This window comes from Rhinatrema bivittatum, chromosome 17 (genome assembly GCF_901001135.1).
Source record: "Rhinatrema bivittatum chromosome 17, aRhiBiv1.1, whole genome shotgun sequence".
Lineage (NCBI taxonomy): Eukaryota > Metazoa > Chordata > Amphibia > Gymnophiona > Rhinatrematidae > Rhinatrema > Rhinatrema bivittatum.
The window spans coordinates 47,240,506-47,257,928 of NC_042631.1; the positions used below are offsets into that span (position 1 = coordinate 47,240,506).

Genomic DNA, 17,423 nt, shown 5'->3' on the forward strand with positions numbered 1-17,423 from the left:
ATTATTGCATTCTAGTGATGACATTTTGGGGTAAGCTTGCCTGATCACTTGTTTATGAACAAAATTAAGGATCTGTGCAATCACTAGTCAAGGACATAGGTCCCCCACCTTTTTCACCCCTAACCTGTGCTCCCTCTCCATAATCAATGAGCCTTGTAGTTCCTGAAGGCCTAACACTGCTGGAAGCCACTTAGTAAGAATACCTGAAAGTTTATTTTCTTCCACTGAGTATGCAAAACCTATGAAGTGTAGGTTATTTCGTCGCGATTGGTTTTTGAGTTCATTGATCTTTTCCTCGTGTGCCAATACCATCTTCTCCAATTTTTGTAATTTCTTGGCTGCCTCCAATGCATTATCCTCTGCTACCATCATGTGGCTTTCTAAAGTTTCCAACCACGGCCCAAAATCGTTCTCTGAATTTTTTAATTCAGCGATCTGCTAAGATAAGTAATCCCAGTTTACCCAGCTATTACCGCTGTTACCACCGCAGTTAGAGCATTTACCGCATTGTCATCCAATGAGCAATGCTGATTTTTATCTGCTGCAGCGACCATTTTGTCTTTGCTGACTTTTGGTTTTTCTTTCTCCTTTTTCTGGTTTCGCTGGCATGCCAGAAGGAGATTTATTCTTGTAGCAATTGATGTTCATAAAAGCAGTCCAACCCGGCTCTCTTACAGTTTGTGAGAACATGCCTGCCTCAGCATCGGATTTCAGGGGATGGCACCAGGAGTCCAGACCGAAACATCCACCCGGGTTCTCCTCATCATGTGACATCCCCAAATGGGGTTTATTAAGGGATGGCTCTCTACCCTAATACCAGGAGGTTGATGAATATCATCTCCCGAGCTAGGCAGGAAAAGAGGGAAGACCTGGTGGTGGCCCTGGATGTGGAAAAGGCCTTTGGCCAAATTAATTGGCCTTTCCTCTTTAAAAAGTTTGAGAAGGTGAGATTAACAGAAGAATTTCGGGCATGGGTGAGAGCACTCTATTCACACCCCAGGGCTCAGGTATCAACAAATGGGTGCTGTTCAAACCCCTTCATTGTGTCAGGAGGTGCCATACAGGAATGCCCCCTAGTTCCACTGTTTGATATAGCGATAGAAGTGTTAGCGGAAAAGATCCATACAAACCCGGGCATTACCAGCTTTCAGGCAAGAGGGAGGGAGCATGTCATCTCCTTATATGCCGATGACGTTATCCTCTTTTTGACAAACACATGGAGCGCTGGTCCGAGACTTCTACAGTTGTTATCAGATTACTACAGAGATTCTGCTTATAAGACTAATTTTTCCAAATTAAAAGTACATCCTATTGGAGTATGGGTGTTAATGATATCCCTTCATGCTTTTCACAGTTTCAAAAGACACGGATGGAATTAAATATTTAGGCATCTGGGTACCAGAGGTCCCAGCTGATTTATGTAAGCAGAATTATGGACCTGTAGTGGATCAAATACACACAGATTTAAGGGCCTGGGATGATTGCTTCCATTTATGGTCCATCGGAATTAATATCCTTAAAACAAATATTCTGAGATTAATGTACTTATTTCAGCATGTACCATGAAATTTGCATGGGGGATTTTTCACTAAATTACAGGGGCCATTAGTTACGTTTATCTGACATAAACAGGCCCTAGTAAAGATGAGAATGCTATGGAGACCAAAAGAGGCAGGGGGCATGGCATTGTCATATCTACAGAGATACTACTGGGCGGCCGGGCTATCGGGTGCATTGGTGTGGCCCCAGGCAACATCATGATACTCCATAGAAGTACAATTAACTGGTAGATTGGATTTACCAACGTTATTATTGCAGCCGGATTTACTGCATGGGATGCAGATAGCTGGATGTTCAAGCCTCCATATATTGCACACCTTAAAAGTGTGGCAAAGTGTGTGCAACAAACTAGACTTGGATATACAGCCCTTGTCTGGAATTATGCCAGTATGGCATAAAATGAAGCTGGTATCCCCTATGATGCACAGGGCTGCAAATGAATGGTGGAAATTCAGTTTGAGGTTTCTGGGGCAACTCTGGGAAGAGGAAAATGTGCAATTGAAAACATTTCAGGACCTTTGAGAAGAGTTTGAAATGTCGGAGAGCTCTGAACTCTTCTATCAATATTTTATGGAGGATTTGGAGGGATATAGGCGAAAGGGGTGGGAGCAGAGGGTCCTCAATCCAGTAGAAAAGGTAATTGTGCTGAAGAAATCCCTAGGTGAGGAATTTCAAAATTTTACAAGGCAATTTTAACATGCCTGAAGGCTCGTGACCCTCCTCTCGGAATAGATGAAGAGTAGAATTGTGATTTTCAAGTGGATTTAAGTGTTGAAAATTGGACAGCTATTTGGAAAAAGGCACACTGGCTGTCAATATGTAGTAGAAGTGTGGAGCTTATGATTAAAATGCATCATAGGGTATATAGATATCCAGCATACTGCTCTAAATTTTCGCAGGGTGTCTCTAATCTATGTTGGAGGGAGTGTGGTGATCCTGTCCTCTGGTGGGGGAGTTCTGGAAGCAGATTAAGACGGAGATAAGTCATATCTTGGACATGATTACTGGTTTGTCACCACTGTTCTGTTTACTGGGGCAGTGAGGAGATCGCAATCTTAGTACGACAAAGTGGACTTTGGCGGATCATTTGATACATGCAGGTAGATTTACGATAGCTACCCTATGGAAGTCAACTTCCACACTTGCCTTCTGGTGACGGCAAGTGCACAAGAGGTATAGTGGAAAAACTAACCTACACGCTTTGGAGACAGCCGAGTATGTAGGATAAGATATGGGCGCCCTATTGGACATACTGGGCAGAACAGGGTGGGTAATAGTATATAATGATGGGGGACTGACATTGTTGTAAATGGGTTGAAACTGTCCTGACCATGTTGGGGGATACTTGTACTTGTTTATTGGGAGGGTGAGCTTAATTCCCTTGGATGTTGGCGCCTAATGGTAACTTTGGAGTGTTGTGTGCAGAAGCGACATGTATATTATATCTGAGGTGGTGAAGGTTGTTATATATCTGCTGTAACAGAGATGGATTGGTGAGGTGTTGATGTATCTCTTGCATGTATGTTGTTCTCATACATGCCGATGTAATACAGTGTGCTCAGCTGAGCGCATTCAACCCCCCCCCCCCCCCCCCCCGTGAAGCTAATAGTGCTCATCACATGCAAATGCATGTTGATGAGGCTATTAGCTATTCTCCCCCAATTAAAAAAAAAAAAAAAAAGCATGCTATACACACATTTTCACCCTCAGAAGGTATTGTTCCAAGTCACAATCATATCAGCTAGAAGATGAAGTGAATTGCAGGCTTTGGTTCATCATTTAAAGATATATGCAATTCTGCATGCATTCAAAGTTTTTACCAAAGATGGTATCAGCTTTTCATATTAATCAAGACCACATGAAGGTGAAAAAGCACTTTATTCCTTAAACTGCAAAAGAAAAGAAATCAGCTGTGTTTGTCTCTTACAATTTTAACCGTCTGGGCATTGAGGTAGCCAAATAAACATTGTCCAGTTGGCTAGCAGATTGTATTGCACATTTTTATGCCTTAGCAGGCATGCAGATCACAGCCTCTGTCAAGGCTCATCAAGCTAGGGCTGCATCGGTGGCTCGTCTGAGAGCAGTACCTATTGAAGACACCTACAAAGTTGCAACTTGGTCCTCTGGGCATACTTTCAAATCCCATTACTATCTGGACAATTTATAAAAAATGTATCAATTTGCTGTCAAAAGTGACAGTAAAAATGGACAAGCAGTTCTGCGTAACCGGTTTACCTCAGTAGTTCATGCTCCACAGTAGGGTCTGGGTTGCTTATTCAGTAAACACTCCACTGCAGCTCTCAGCTTAGAACTCCCGACATGTCACGGCTAATTTATTTATTTATTTATTTATTTATTTAGGTCTTTTTTATACCGACACTCATGATACCAATCATATCGTATCGGTTTACAATAAACAGTGGTGCAATAACATTAAAATTAACAACTTCGTGAACAATAGGCTAGGAGAGAGGGAGAGAGTGAAAAGTTACAATAAACAGGGGTACTTGAACTGGGAGGAGGAAAAGCCAGAGTAGTGGCTAGCATAGAAATAGGTAGTATTTAGTCTCAGAAATAAATAATATACAGATATATACATAAGGCTATAATAGACTCTAGTATTCAGGACTGAATGTAATCCACTATACATGGTATCCTATACCTAGTTGTAGCAGTAGGGGATGTCATAGATCGGGGAAGGCTTGTAGAAATAGCCATGTCTTGAGTTTCTTTCTGAAAGTTTGTGTGCAAGGTTCCTGTCTAAGGTCTGTGGGCATGTTGTTCCAGATGGTCGGTGCTGCTGCCGAGAAGGCTCGATCTTTAGTGGATGAAAGGTGTGTGAATTTGGCTGGGGGGGGGGGGGTGTAGCGTACCTTTGTATGCTTCTCTGATGGGTCTGGTAGAGAAGTGCAGCGTGAGAGGGTTGTGTAAGTCGATGGGTGTACTGTTGTATATAGCTTTATGGATGATGGTGAGACATTTGTGTAGAATTCTGAAGTTTACTGGGAGCCAATGTAGGTTTTTCAGGATAGGTGTGATGTGGTCTCTTCTATTGGAGTTTGTTAAAATTCTGGCAGCCGAGTTTTGTAGCATCTGTAGTGGTTTGGTGGAAGAGGCGGGGAGGCCTAGCAGAATGGAATTGCAGTAATCCAATTTGGAGAATATAATGGCCTGGAGTACCGATCTGAAGTCTTGAAAATACAGTAGTGGTTTGAGTCTTTTTAATACCTGCAGCTTGAAGAAGCAGTCTTTGGTTGTGTTCGTGATGAACTTTTTTAGATTTAGTTGGTTATCGATTATAACTCCTAGGTCTCTTGCTTGGTTGACCAGGGTGTTGTTGTGACTTGTGAGTAGGCTATCTTTGTGGTTGAGGGATATAAGGAGCATTTCTGTCTTGGACGTGTTGAGTACAAGGTTTAAGGTAGTCAGGAGGTCATTGATTTCTTTGAGGCAGTTGTTCCAGAATTTCAGTGTTTTTGTAAGGGATTCGGTTATAGGGATCAGGATTTGGACATCGTCGGCGTAGAGATAGTGTTTGAGTTTAAGATTCGTAAGCAGCTGGCAAAGGGGGAGAAGGTATAGGTTGAATAGTGTAGGAGACAGAGAAGAGCCCTGAGGAACACCTCTTGTAGTGTTGATGAGCGGAGATTCCTTGTTGTTGATCTTTACTTTGTAACCTCTGTTCGTGAGAAAAGAGTCGAACCATTTGAAAGCTGTACCTGTTATCCCGATGTCCGAAAGTCGTTTTAGAAGGGTGGTATGGTTCACCGTGTCGAATGCTGCTGAGATGTCGAGTAGTATTAGCAGGAAGGAGTGTCCGGAGTCCATACCCATGAGGAGATTGTCTGTGAGGGAGATGAGGAGTGATTCGGTGTTTAGAGCTTTGCGAAATCCATATTGAGATGAATGGAGAATGTTGTGATCTTCCAAGTATTCTGATAATTGGGTGTTAACTATTTTTTCCATGATCTTTGCTAGAAAAGGTAGATTGGAAATAGGCCGGAAGTTGTTGGGTTCTCTAGGGTCTAGATTTGCTTTCTTAAGAAGGGGTTTGAGGGTGGCAATTTTTAGGACGTCCGGAAAGATTCCTTGTGATAGTGAGCAGTTTATGATGTCAGCTAGGTATTTGGAGATGCAGTCTGGCACCGATAGAAGGAGCTTGGTTGGGATTTGGTCCAGTGGGTGGTATGAAGGTTTCATTTTCTTTAAAATTGATCCGATTTCCAGGGAGGAGGTGGGTTCAAATGACTCCAGAGAGGGTCCGGAGTTTGAGGTGGGGAAGAATTGATGGGCAGGCCTTTTAGTAAGTTAGAGATTTTGTTGTGGAAAAAATTGCCAATTCATTTGCCTTTGTTTGTGCCAGTTCGTCTGGGATGCAAGGGGTGGTGGTTTTAGTGAGCTCTGTTACATAGGAGAAAAGAGCCTTGGGATCAAAGACGAGGTCATGGATTCTGTGGCCGTAGAAATCTTTTTTTGCTCGGTGCGTGGCGTTTCTGTAAATGTGTAAGGTCGATTTGTAAGCATTTAGTGTGCTCGGGCATGGGGTCTTACGCCATTTGTTTTCTCTTTGTCTGAGGTTTCGCTTAAGCTCTCTGAGTTCGTCGGAGAACCATGGTTGTTTCCTGTTAGGCGTCTGTTTACTTCTTCTGGTTGCCTGCGGGCAAACTCTGTTCGCTATTGATTCTGTGATACTAATCCAAGAGCAGAGTGCTGAGTTGGGGTCAGAGACTTCTATATTGTGGAGTTCCTTTGTTAGGAGCTCGCTGAGGACTTCTGAGGAGCAGGATCTCCTGTATTGAATTGTTGATTGGGTGGGTTGAGTTTTGTGGTATTCCTTGCTTGTGAGGGAGACAGTAATCAGGGAGTGGTCGGACCAGGGAACTGGAGTGCATTCTGGGGGGGTAGAAGGAGAAAAATTGGAGTTGATGAAGATCAGGTCAAGAATATGCCCTGCTTTGTGGGTGGGATTGTTGATGATTTGTGTGAAGCCCATTGCCTTGAGAGAGGTTAGGAATGCTTCACAGTTGGGAGAGTGCGGGGTTGAATCGACATGGAGGTTGAAATCCCCTAATATCAATGCGGGGGCATCTAGGTTGATGTGTTTGGCTATGGTTTCAATTATGGGAGATGCATCTGAGTTTAGTAGACCAGGTGGGGCGTATGTAAGGAGGATTTGCAGGTGTTCAGATTTAAACAGGCCTAGTTCTAGTTTAGGGGCTGACTTAATTGGTTGGAGGGTAAGTTTAAGTTCTTTTTTGGCTGCTAGGAGCAATCCGCCGCCTCTTTTTTTCTGTCTGGGAAGAGAGAAGATATCATATTGATGAGTGGGTAGTTGGTTAACCAGGGCTGCATCTGTTGGTTTAAGCCAGGTTTCTGTTATGGCGCAGATGTCTGGGTTTGCTTGTTGACTGAGAAAGCAAGGTTGCTTACCTAAACTGTGTTCTTCATAAATAGGATGATTTAGTCATGCCAAATACCCGCCTGCCTTCCTGGAGACTTAGCTCTCTTATCTAAGGGGCCTCATGAGGTAATGTCTGCATGGGAATTCCCACACATGCTCAGTAGAGCAAAAGCTGTGTGAGCTTAGAGAGAAGGGTCTGTTTGGCACTGCCGGATTAGATCACCCAAGTGTCATGGCTAATTCATACAGCTGGCTATGGAGAACACTGTTTACGGAAGCAAGGTTGTTTTACACACAGACATTCTTTTCAAAATTATCCTTCCTAAGTATATGTGGATACTCAACATACGCATGATATATCTTTTTCTGTAAACATTCAGCTTTATCACTTTTTTTACACTTATGCTTTTCGAGCCAAAGCTTTTCCCACTTCTTAGCATCTTAACCTAATAGGTAGTTATCTTGACCTGGCTGTGACTATAAAGTGCTTCCGTCACCACAAACAGCCGCACTCTCTTTCCAAGGAAAGGAAAGATGAATCCAGGAGCACTGTAAATAAAAGGAGGAGAAATTTGCATTTCTGAGCTGAGTTGCAGTCCTGGAGTAGGGTTTGTCTGCAGTGCAGCCGTAGTGGGGACATTGATCAGTTACAGAGTCACCCTTTGATACACTGGGATAAGATCTGCTGCTTCTGTCATGCTCCTGCTGACAGGATGGGAATAGGTCTGGCTACAGGAACCCCAGGTTCATAACATTATTTAGCTGTTTTAGTTTTATTGATTTAAAGGTTGAGCCTTGCATGGGCCTATTTTTCCTTTTCGTTGAAAGATCTTGAGGTTCCCTTGCAGTGAAAGCCATGTCAGGAGGGAACAGGTGTCCAGAATTGACCATCAAGTTTGCATGCTGGGAATTTCTCCTCTTTCTCTTTCTAATGCAGGTGCCCGATACCATGCTGTGTTGATACCTAACTGCCCTAGGGCCATGACAGATTTGGCAAACAGTGGCTACCTAGCTCGGATCTTGCAGCACTTCAGAGGTGAGCAGAGTAAGTGTTGACCTTTTCTCATTTTTTCTTGTATTCTGACCACCAGTGTGCCTTGTACCTGACCCATGCTGAGGCTGCGTGCACTATACTCCCGACCCAGGGCACCCAAGCCTACCTCTTCTGCTTTGAAATGGGTGCTGCTGGGCTGGCCTTCTGACCAGGTAGCGATGCTGTAAGCTCCCATATGGAGGTTCGGGGTTTGATTCCCAGCTCTGCGGCATAGAGGACCTGTAGTCGGCTGGTGTTGGGGATGCTGCGAAGAGAGCAGCCATAGCCTCTGAAGCGAGGCCATCCAAGTCATTATACAATGGATTTGAGTCCCGCTGTCGCTCCTTGTGACCTTGGGCAAGTCACTTTACCCTCCTTTGCCTCAGGTACTAACTTAGATTACATTCAGGTACCTACAGTACCTGAATGTAATCCACTTTGAAGCGCTGAAAAAAGTGTGAAAAGTGGAATATAAATCTAAATAAATAAATACATCTAGTGGCCAGATTTAGAAACCATGATTGCAGTGAGTGGGCTCAGTGGCTTGGGAGGGGATATAAAATCAGGCCGGTTCTGATTGTGCTGGGAAGTCCAAAGGAACAGGAGGAAACTGAGCCATGTACATTGCAGCCAGTTGTAGGACAGCAGGAGTCCGTGGTCATAAGAACATAAGAAAATGCCATACTGGGTCAGACCAAGGGTCCATCAAGCCCAGCATGATGTTCAATGTTTAAATGTTTAATGTTCAATGGTTTATTGTTATTGTTCCAGGTTCTATGTAAAAAAACCCAGGTCTAACTTCCCAGACCAGGGCAACCTCTTTCGTTACTTGTAAACCGGACTGATTTGTATTGCATACAGGAATTCCGGTATATAAAAATTTAAAATAAATAAATAAATAGCATCCTGTTTCCAACAGTGGCCAATCCAGGCCATAAGAACCTGGCAAGTACCCAAAAACTAAGTCTATTCCATGTAACCATTGCTAATGGCAGTGGCTATTCTCTAAGTGAACTTAATAGCAGGTAATGGACTTCTCCTCCAAGAACTTATCCAATCCTTTTTTAAACACAGCTATACTAACTGCACGAACCACATTCTCTGGCAACAAATTCCAGAGTTTAATTGTGCGTTGAGTAAAAAAGAACTTTCTCCGATTAGTTTTAAATGTGCCCCATGCTAACTTCATGGAGTGTCCCCTAGTCCTTCTACTATCCGAAAGAGTAAATAACCGATTCACATCTACCCGTTCTAGACCTCTCATGATTTTAAACACCTCTATCATATCCCCCCTCAGTCGTCTCTTCTCCAAGCTGAAAAGTCCTAACCTCTTTAGTCTTTCCTCATAGGGGAGTTGTTCCATTCCCCTTATCATTTTGGTAGCCCTTCTCTGTACCTTCTCCATCGCAATTATATCTTTTTTGAGATGCGGCGACCAGAATTGTACACAGTATTCAAGGTGCGGTCTCACCATGGAGCGATACAGAGGCATTATGACATTTTCCGTTTTATTCATCATTCCTTTTCTAATAATTCCCAACATTCTGTTTGCTTTTTTGACTGCCGCAGCACACTGAACCGACGATTTCAATGTGTTATCCACTATGACACCTAGATCTCTTTCTTGGGTTGTAGCACCTAATATGGAACCCAACATCGTGTAATTATAGCATGGGTTATTTTTCCCTATATGCATCACCTTGCACTTATCCACATTAAATTTCATCTGCCATTTGGATGCCCAATTTTCCAGTCTCACAAGGTCTTCCTGCAATTTATCACAATCTGCTTGTGATTTAACTACTCTGCACAATTTTGTGTCATCTGCAAATTTGATTATCTCACTCGTCGTATTTCTTTCCAGATCATTTATAAATATATTGAACAGTAAGGGTCCCAATACAGATCCCTGAGGCACTCCACTGTCCACTCCCTTCCACTGAGAAAATTGCCCATTTAATCCTACTCTCTGTTTCCTGTCTTTTAGCCAGTTTGCAATCCACGAAAGGACATCGCCACCTATCCCATGACTTTTTACTTTTCCTAGAAGCCTCTCATGAGGAACTTTGTCAAACGCCTTCTGAAAATCCAAGTATACTATATCTACCGGTTCACCTTTATCCACATGTTTATTAACTCCTTCAAAAAAGTGAAGCAGATTTGTGAGGCAAGACTTGCCCTGGGTAAAGCCATGCTGACTTTGTTCCATTAAACCATGTCTTTCTATATGTTCTGTGATTTTGATGTTTAGAACACTTTCCACTATTTTTCCTGGCGCTGAAGTCAGGCTAACCGGTCTGTAGTTTCCCGGATCGCCCCTGGAGCCCTTTTTAAATATTGGGGTTACATTTGCTATCCTCCAGTCTTCAGGTACAATGGATGATTTTAATGATAAGTTACAAATTTTTACTAATAGGTCTGAAATTTCATTTTTTAGTTCCTTCAGAACTCTGGGGTGTATACCATCCGGTCCAGGTGATTTACTACTCTTCAGTTTGTCAATCAGGCCTACCACATCTTCTAGGTTCACCGTGATTTGATTCAGTCCATCTGAATCATTACCCATGAAAACCTTCTCCATTACGGGTACCTCCCCAACATCCTCTTCAGTAAACACCGAAGCAAAGAAATCATTTAATCTTTCCGCGATGGCCTTATCTTCTCTAAGTGCCCCTTTAACCCCTCGATCATCTAACGGTCCAACTGACTCCCTCACAGGCTTTCTGCTTCGGATATATTTAAAAAAGTTTTTACTGTGAGTTTTTGCCTCTACAGCCAACTTCTTTTCAAATTCTCTCTTAGCCTGTCTTATCAATGTCTTACATTTAACTTGCCAATGTTTATGCTTTATCCTATTTTCTTCTGTTGGATCCTTCTTCCAATTTTTGAATGAAGATCTTTTGGCTAAAATAGCTTCTTTCACCTCCCCTTTTAACCATGCCGGTAATCGTTTTGCCTTCTTTCCACCTTTCTTAATGTGTGGAATACATCTGGACTGTGCTTCTAGAATGGTATTTTTTAACAATGACCACGCCTCTTGGACATTTTTTACTTTTGTAGCTGCTCCTTTCAGTTTTTTTCTAACAATTTTTCTCATTTTATCAAAGTTTCCCTTTTGAAAGTTTAGCACGAGAGCCTTGGATTTGCACACTGTTCCTTTTCCAGTCATTAAATCAAATTTGATCATATTATGATCACTATTGCCAAGTGGCCCCACCACCGTTACCTCTCTCACCAAGTCCTGTGCTCCACTGAGAATTAGATCTAAAATTGCTCCCTCTCTCGTCGGTTCCTGAACCAATTGCTCCATAAAGCTATCATTTATTCCATCCAGGAACGTTATCTCTCTAGCGTGACCCGATGATACATTTACCCAGTCTATATTGGGGTAATTGAAGTCTCCCATTATTACTGCACTACCAATTTGGTTAGCTTCCCTAATTTCTCTTAGCATTTCACTGTCCATCTCACCATCTTGACCAGGTGGACGGTAGTATACCCCTATCACTGTAGTCTTCCCTGATACACAAGGGATTTCTACCCATAAAGATTCAATTTTGTATTTAGTCTCATGCAGGATGTTTATCCTGTTGGACTCTATGCCATCCCGGACATAAAGCGCCACACCTCCTCCCGACTGCTCCTGTCATTGCGATATAATTTGTACCCCGGTATAGCACTGTCCCATTGGTTATCCTCTTTCCACCATGTCTCTGAGATGCCAATTAAGTCTATGTCATCATTTACTGCTATACATTCTAATTCTCCCATCTTACTTCTTAGACTTCTGGCATTAGCATACAAACATTTCAAAGTTTGTTTTTTGATTGTATTTTTATTCTGCTTTTTAATTGATAGGGATAAGTTAGAATTTTTTAGCTCAGGTGAGTTTTTAGTTACAGGCACTTGGACTACTTTTCTAATTATTGGAACCTCACTGTCGGGATGCCCTAATTCTAATGCATCATTAGTATCCTTTAAAGATACATCTCTCCGAACCATGCGCTGCTGAGCGACTGTCGGCTTTCCCCTTTGTTCTAGTTTAAAAGCTGCTCTATCTCCTTTTTAAAGGTTAGCGCCAGCAGTCTGGTTCCACCCTGGTTAAGGTGGAGCCCATCCCTTCGGAAGAGACTCCCCCTTCCCCAAAAGGTTCCCCAGTTCCTAACAAAACTGAATCCCTCTTCCTTGCACCATCGTCTCATCCACGCATTGAGACTCCGGAGCTCTGCCTGCCTCTGGTGACCTGCGCGTGGAACAGGGAGCATTTCAGAGAATGCTACCCTGGAGGTTCTGGATTTAATCTTTCTACCTAAGAGCCTAAATTTGGCTTCCAGAACCTCCCTCCCACATTTTCCTATGTCGTTGGTGCCCACGTGTACCACGACAGCCGGCTCCTCCCCAGCACTGTCTAAAATCCTATCTAGGTGACGCGTGAGGTCCGCCACCTTCGCACCAGGTAGGCATGTTAGCAGGCGATCCTCACGCCCACCCGCCACCCAGCTATCTACATTCCTAATAATCGAATCACCAATTATGACGGCCGACCTAACCCTTCCCTCCTGGGCAGTAGGCCTTGGGGAGATATCCTCAGTGCGAAAGGACAATGCATCACCTAGAGAGCAGGTCCTTGCTACAGGATCCTTTCCTGCTACATCTGGTTGGTGCTCTCCCATTATGAGACCTTCTTCCTCCAAGGCAGCACCAGGGCTGCCAGTCTGAAGTTGGGACTGGACTACTATGTCCCTGAAGGTCTCATCTATATACCTCTCTGTCTCCCTCAGCTCCTCCAGGTCTGCCACTCTAGCCTCCAGAGATCGGACTCGTTCTCTGAGAGCCAGGAGCTCTTTGCATCGCATGCACATGTACAACTTCTCACCGGTGAGTAAAAAATCATACATGTGACACTCGATGCAAAAGACTGGGAAGCTCCCCTCTTGCTGCTGGACTGCTGCCTTCATCTCAATTTTGATCAGTTCCTAGTTAAGTTTTAGGTTGCTATGGGAGTAGGAATGTGTCTAAGTTCCTTTAAATGTATTAGTGAATTCACTATATGTCTGGTAGTGGCCTACTGGGGTCTGATCGAATTCTCAATAAAGTTTTTGTTGATGGGGTTTTGTTTTTTGGTTTTTTTTTTGTGCAAGTGGCACCTGCCTATAAATTAAGGGATGAGCTTGGGGTGGGTGGGTTGGGAATTACAAACAGTCTAACTTTAGTTAGTCAGCCTGAGTGACTCACAGCTCCCTTGATTAACAAATGTTGTTCCCTATTCAAACCTAATCACACTACCTCAACACCTTTCCAAGGTGAGTAACTGAGCTGAACTATTCAACTTTTTTACTTTGGTATATACTGCTCCTAGCTTATTTCTAGCTTCTGGCTACTTTTTTGTGGGGGGGGGGGGGGGGGGTTTGTGTTTTTTTTTGTTTTTCAATACAATGCACTCAGTTATTTATTAAATAAAACACTTAGCTCTTTAAAAGTCTGGAGGACACTTTAATAGTCAGGCAGACTTTTAAAAAATAAACACACTACCTACTGCTACCTTATTGACTGACTAAATACAAACAGTCTAACTTTGGAACTATAATAAAAAGTCTGTAAATCACAGTAAATCACAATCTTTCCCTATGAGGAAAGACTAAAGAGGTTAGGACTTTTCAGCTTGGAGAAGAGACGACTGAGGGGGGATATGATAGAGGTGTTTAAAATCATGAGAGGTCTAGAACAGGTAAATGTGAATCAGTTATTTACTCTTTCGGATAATAGAAGGACTAGGGGGCACTCCATGAAGTTAGCATGGGGCACATTTAAAACTAATCGGAGAAAGTTCTTTTTTACTCAACGCACAATTAAACTCTGGAATTTGTTGCCAGAGGATGTGGTTAGTGCAGTTAGTATAGCTGTGTTTAAAAAAGGATTGGATAAGTTCTTGGAGGAGAAGTCCATTACCTGCTATTAAGTTCACTTAGAGAACGGCCACTGCCATTAGCAATGGTTACATGGAATAGACTTAGTTTTTGGGTACTTGCCAGGTTCTAATGGCCTGGATTGGCCACTGTTGGAAGCAGGATGCTGGGCTTGATGGACCCTTGGTCTGACCCAGTATGGCATGTTCTTAAGAAAAGCCATGCCGACAGTAGTTATTTGAAATAAATAAACTTTTACAATGGGAATATGAATATTTCCAAATGCGCTTCCTCGGTGGTGGTTTGAAATTTGTCGGGTTGTAGATCCTAACCAGTGTCAGGCTTTGAAAAGTGCCTCAATGTTTGACTCCTTTTGAAGGGCTGGAGCTCGTCACAAGCGTTCAGAAAAAGACGAGGCTGTGCCAAAGAGTTTTTAAGTGATGAAGTTGAAGCAGAAGCTGAGATTTGGAAGCTCCCTCACAGGGGAGCTGCAGCTGCGGCGTCTCAGGATGAAAGGCAGCAGTGGTGTGTGCTGTTTGAGTCAGTGCCGGCACCTTCCAGAGGGACTGATTAATTTGAGGAAGGAGGGGGGAAAGGGATAGGAAGATTAGATGAATCCCAAAGAAGGGTGACAGAGCCGTGGTGGATGTAAGTTTGTGCGGCACGCTCATTCCCCTTTTCTCGCGCTCACCTCCCCTCTCAATATGCCTTTCCTCCTCGTGAACCTCTTTTTTTTTTTTTTTTTTCCTTTTACAGCAGGGGTCAGTCCAAGGCCCAGCCATGGTGGTAGCAGCGGCAGCAGCAGCTTGTTAAGGTGCACAGGCCAGACACTGAGCCATCATGCGCTCCGCTCCTACATGGAAGTCCAAGGCCCGGGAAGCAAAGCGCGCGCAGGCTCACTCTCGGCCTGCGCATCTTACCAATGAGCTGCTGTCCCCACTCCACCTGCGGCACCAGCTTTTAAATCAGGGCACCTTTCATGCACTTTCCATCCTTTTTGATGCCTCTTGAAAGTTCTGAATCTCAGCTGTGCAAGGGCACAAATATTTGGGTGCCAAGGGATTCCCAATATATCCTGCCTTATTCGACTGGATGCAATATGTTCATAGCCCCGAGGGACGTTTTAAGCCCCCAGATTTCACAAAACACTGGAAAAACTGTTAAGCACTGAGAGGAAATGGGCAAATGAAAAGAGAAGGAATGTAATTTACTTTTTTTCTGAAACAGTTAGCTTTCCAAGATGGCTACTGGATTTAGACCGATTTGTGAACTTGTTAATTGAATCAACATGAAAACTAGGTGAAGACGAGGTTTGTAGCACAGCATGAGGGCATTGACTGAAGAGCAGAGCCCAGTTTTCTAATCCCTACTGCTTTCTGTTTGCAGAGCCAATCTGTGCGGTTGGACATGGAATTGCTGCTTTATGTTGTGCTAGCAACGAAGATAAGTCCTGGGCGTTCAAAGGATACAGCCTGACTGGGGTGCGTAGAGGGGCAGCCAGCTCACATCTGCACCACCTCTTTGCAGGGTCAAGGAGAAACGAAGGCCATAAGAACAAATAGCAAATTGCACTCACTTCCTATGTTGTCTGTCTTTTTCCTTTTAAAGACTCCAGGGCTCCTTCAGAAGCAGAAGGCAACTGACACATACTGACAACACTGTTATTTTGGTTTGTGGTCTTGAAAGTCAGTGAGAGAGAGAAACTCTGATCTCACTGTGATGATGAGAAAATTCAACTGTACAGAAGTAGTAATAAGAGAGTTAAGCTGGAATCGCCATAATACAGCTAAAGCATAAACGACTGAGCAGATCATGCTTAAAACAGGGCAGGAGAGGGAGTTTATGTCCGTACCTGCGGCTGTCTTGAAAGTTGCTCCCTTTTCCCCAGGAACTCTGCTGATTTGACTTTTGATTGCTGCGTTTTGTTTTGTCGTCCGGGCACAGCAGCACAGGGGGCCTGCATTTGATGGATTGCCAGGGTGGTCTGGCCCTGGACGTGCTGCAGAAGTGGCACTCTCGGGCTCAGGGAGGAAGGAGAGGACAGGCATCCCTCGCGTCCTAGGACAGGCAAGGAGTTTCCAGCTGCCTGGGTGGGAGCAGGTGTGGCAGAGAGTGGAGCATATTTATGTCTTTTTGAACTTATAAATCATCTCTTTCCCATTGGGCTAGAAGGCGATGTGCAATGTAATTGCATAGCAAAGACAGACAGAACATACTAGAGGCCAACATTGAAAACAAAGAAAAGTGGCTCTTTTTCTATTTTATATTTCAGGTATGTAGAGAAACGAATTGAAATCAAATGAACCCACTCAAGAACCACCCTGGGGCACAGCATCACAGAATAGCACTAGCCCCAGAAATACGAGTTAACTTTACTCCACTTCTGACCAGGAGTTAAGTTTCAGGCATTTAAAAAAAAGTGCATTAAACCTTCATGGCTTTAACGCACTTTCCTGCCTTGGGGAGTAATAGCGAATGCCTTCACTGACGTGCACTTTGAATGGCGGTGCACTAATGTGCGTTCACGCTTGTGCACAAAACTTGTTAAACCAAGTTGCATACAGCTGCACGCTGCCATGCACACGGCCTAGCTCACCCTATCAAAGAAGGGCCTTTGAGAGGAAAACCCTGCTTAAGGGTTTCCCTTTGAAAATGAGCCTGCAGCCCTGCTGTCACAGTGTACCTGCAGGACTGCGTGCAGCACGGACATTGAGAAAGTTACCTCCTACAACTTCTGCGCTTACACAGAAGGGGAGGGTACTTTTCAGTCGTGAACATAACTTGGCACCTACATGCATAGGTAGGCGCACCGAAAGTTACACCTGGATTTTATAAGCTGTGCAGTGGGAGCCACAATCTTTATAAAGTACCACATATCTCCGCCCCGAAAAGACGTGCATATGTTTCAGTGTATGCACATTTTTTATTGCAGGGATCTGCATAGTTTATATAAAAATATGTGCTTATATTTTACCCATTAAATAAGTGTGCATGGCATAACCCTCAGTTAATGTGCGGAGGCAGGCATGTTATAAAATTGGCTGATGTATGCAGATATCTCATATGTGGTGCAATCTTCACGCCCCAGTTCGCCCCACCCAAAAGAGACGTCGGATTTCATTTGCACAACTTAATTAGCATGTGTAAAAGCTTGCACCCCTGTTGGATGATGCATTTGCATACTCTCTTTATGAAATACGTTAACCCAGTGCCGGAACCTGATGCCCTCTCTGTATGCGCATACTTTTCCATGCGCGTACTCCTGGCCTTCTGAGATACTTATGCGCATATAGGCCAATTTTTCATGCGCAACTTCACCCCATCATGACTAACTCTGTTATGAGTGGCACACAGATTGGAACGAGAAGTGATTAATGTACAAAAAAATCCCTCTTCCCCTCCCCGATGAATGATGTAAGTGTACTACTCCTCCTCTGTGGTTGGCTCTGACCGTGTCTGAAAGCTTCTACCGCATGATCCCTGGCATTCAGGGTCACTTTGGGAATAGGCTGAGTCATGAAAA

At 43.7% G+C, this 17,423-nt stretch overlaps 1 protein-coding gene across 3 annotated transcripts in view; it reads left to right on the forward strand.

The window, feature by feature from the left end:
- The window catches only part of GATD1 (glutamine amidotransferase like class 1 domain containing 1), a 66,045-nt gene that overhangs the window by 31,618 nt on the left and 17,004 nt on the right, over positions 1-17,423 (forward strand). For 2 of the 3 annotated variants that reach the window (XM_029583213.1, XM_029583216.1), the window contains exons 4-5: positions 7,899-8,006; positions 15,287-15,381. In XM_029583213.1, coding sequence (XP_029439073.1) covers positions 7,899-8,006; positions 15,287-15,381 — 203 coding nt within the window. The remainder of the gene's footprint in view (positions 1-7,898; positions 8,007-15,286; positions 15,382-17,423) is intronic. The other variant, XM_029583215.1, reaches the window with a different exon arrangement.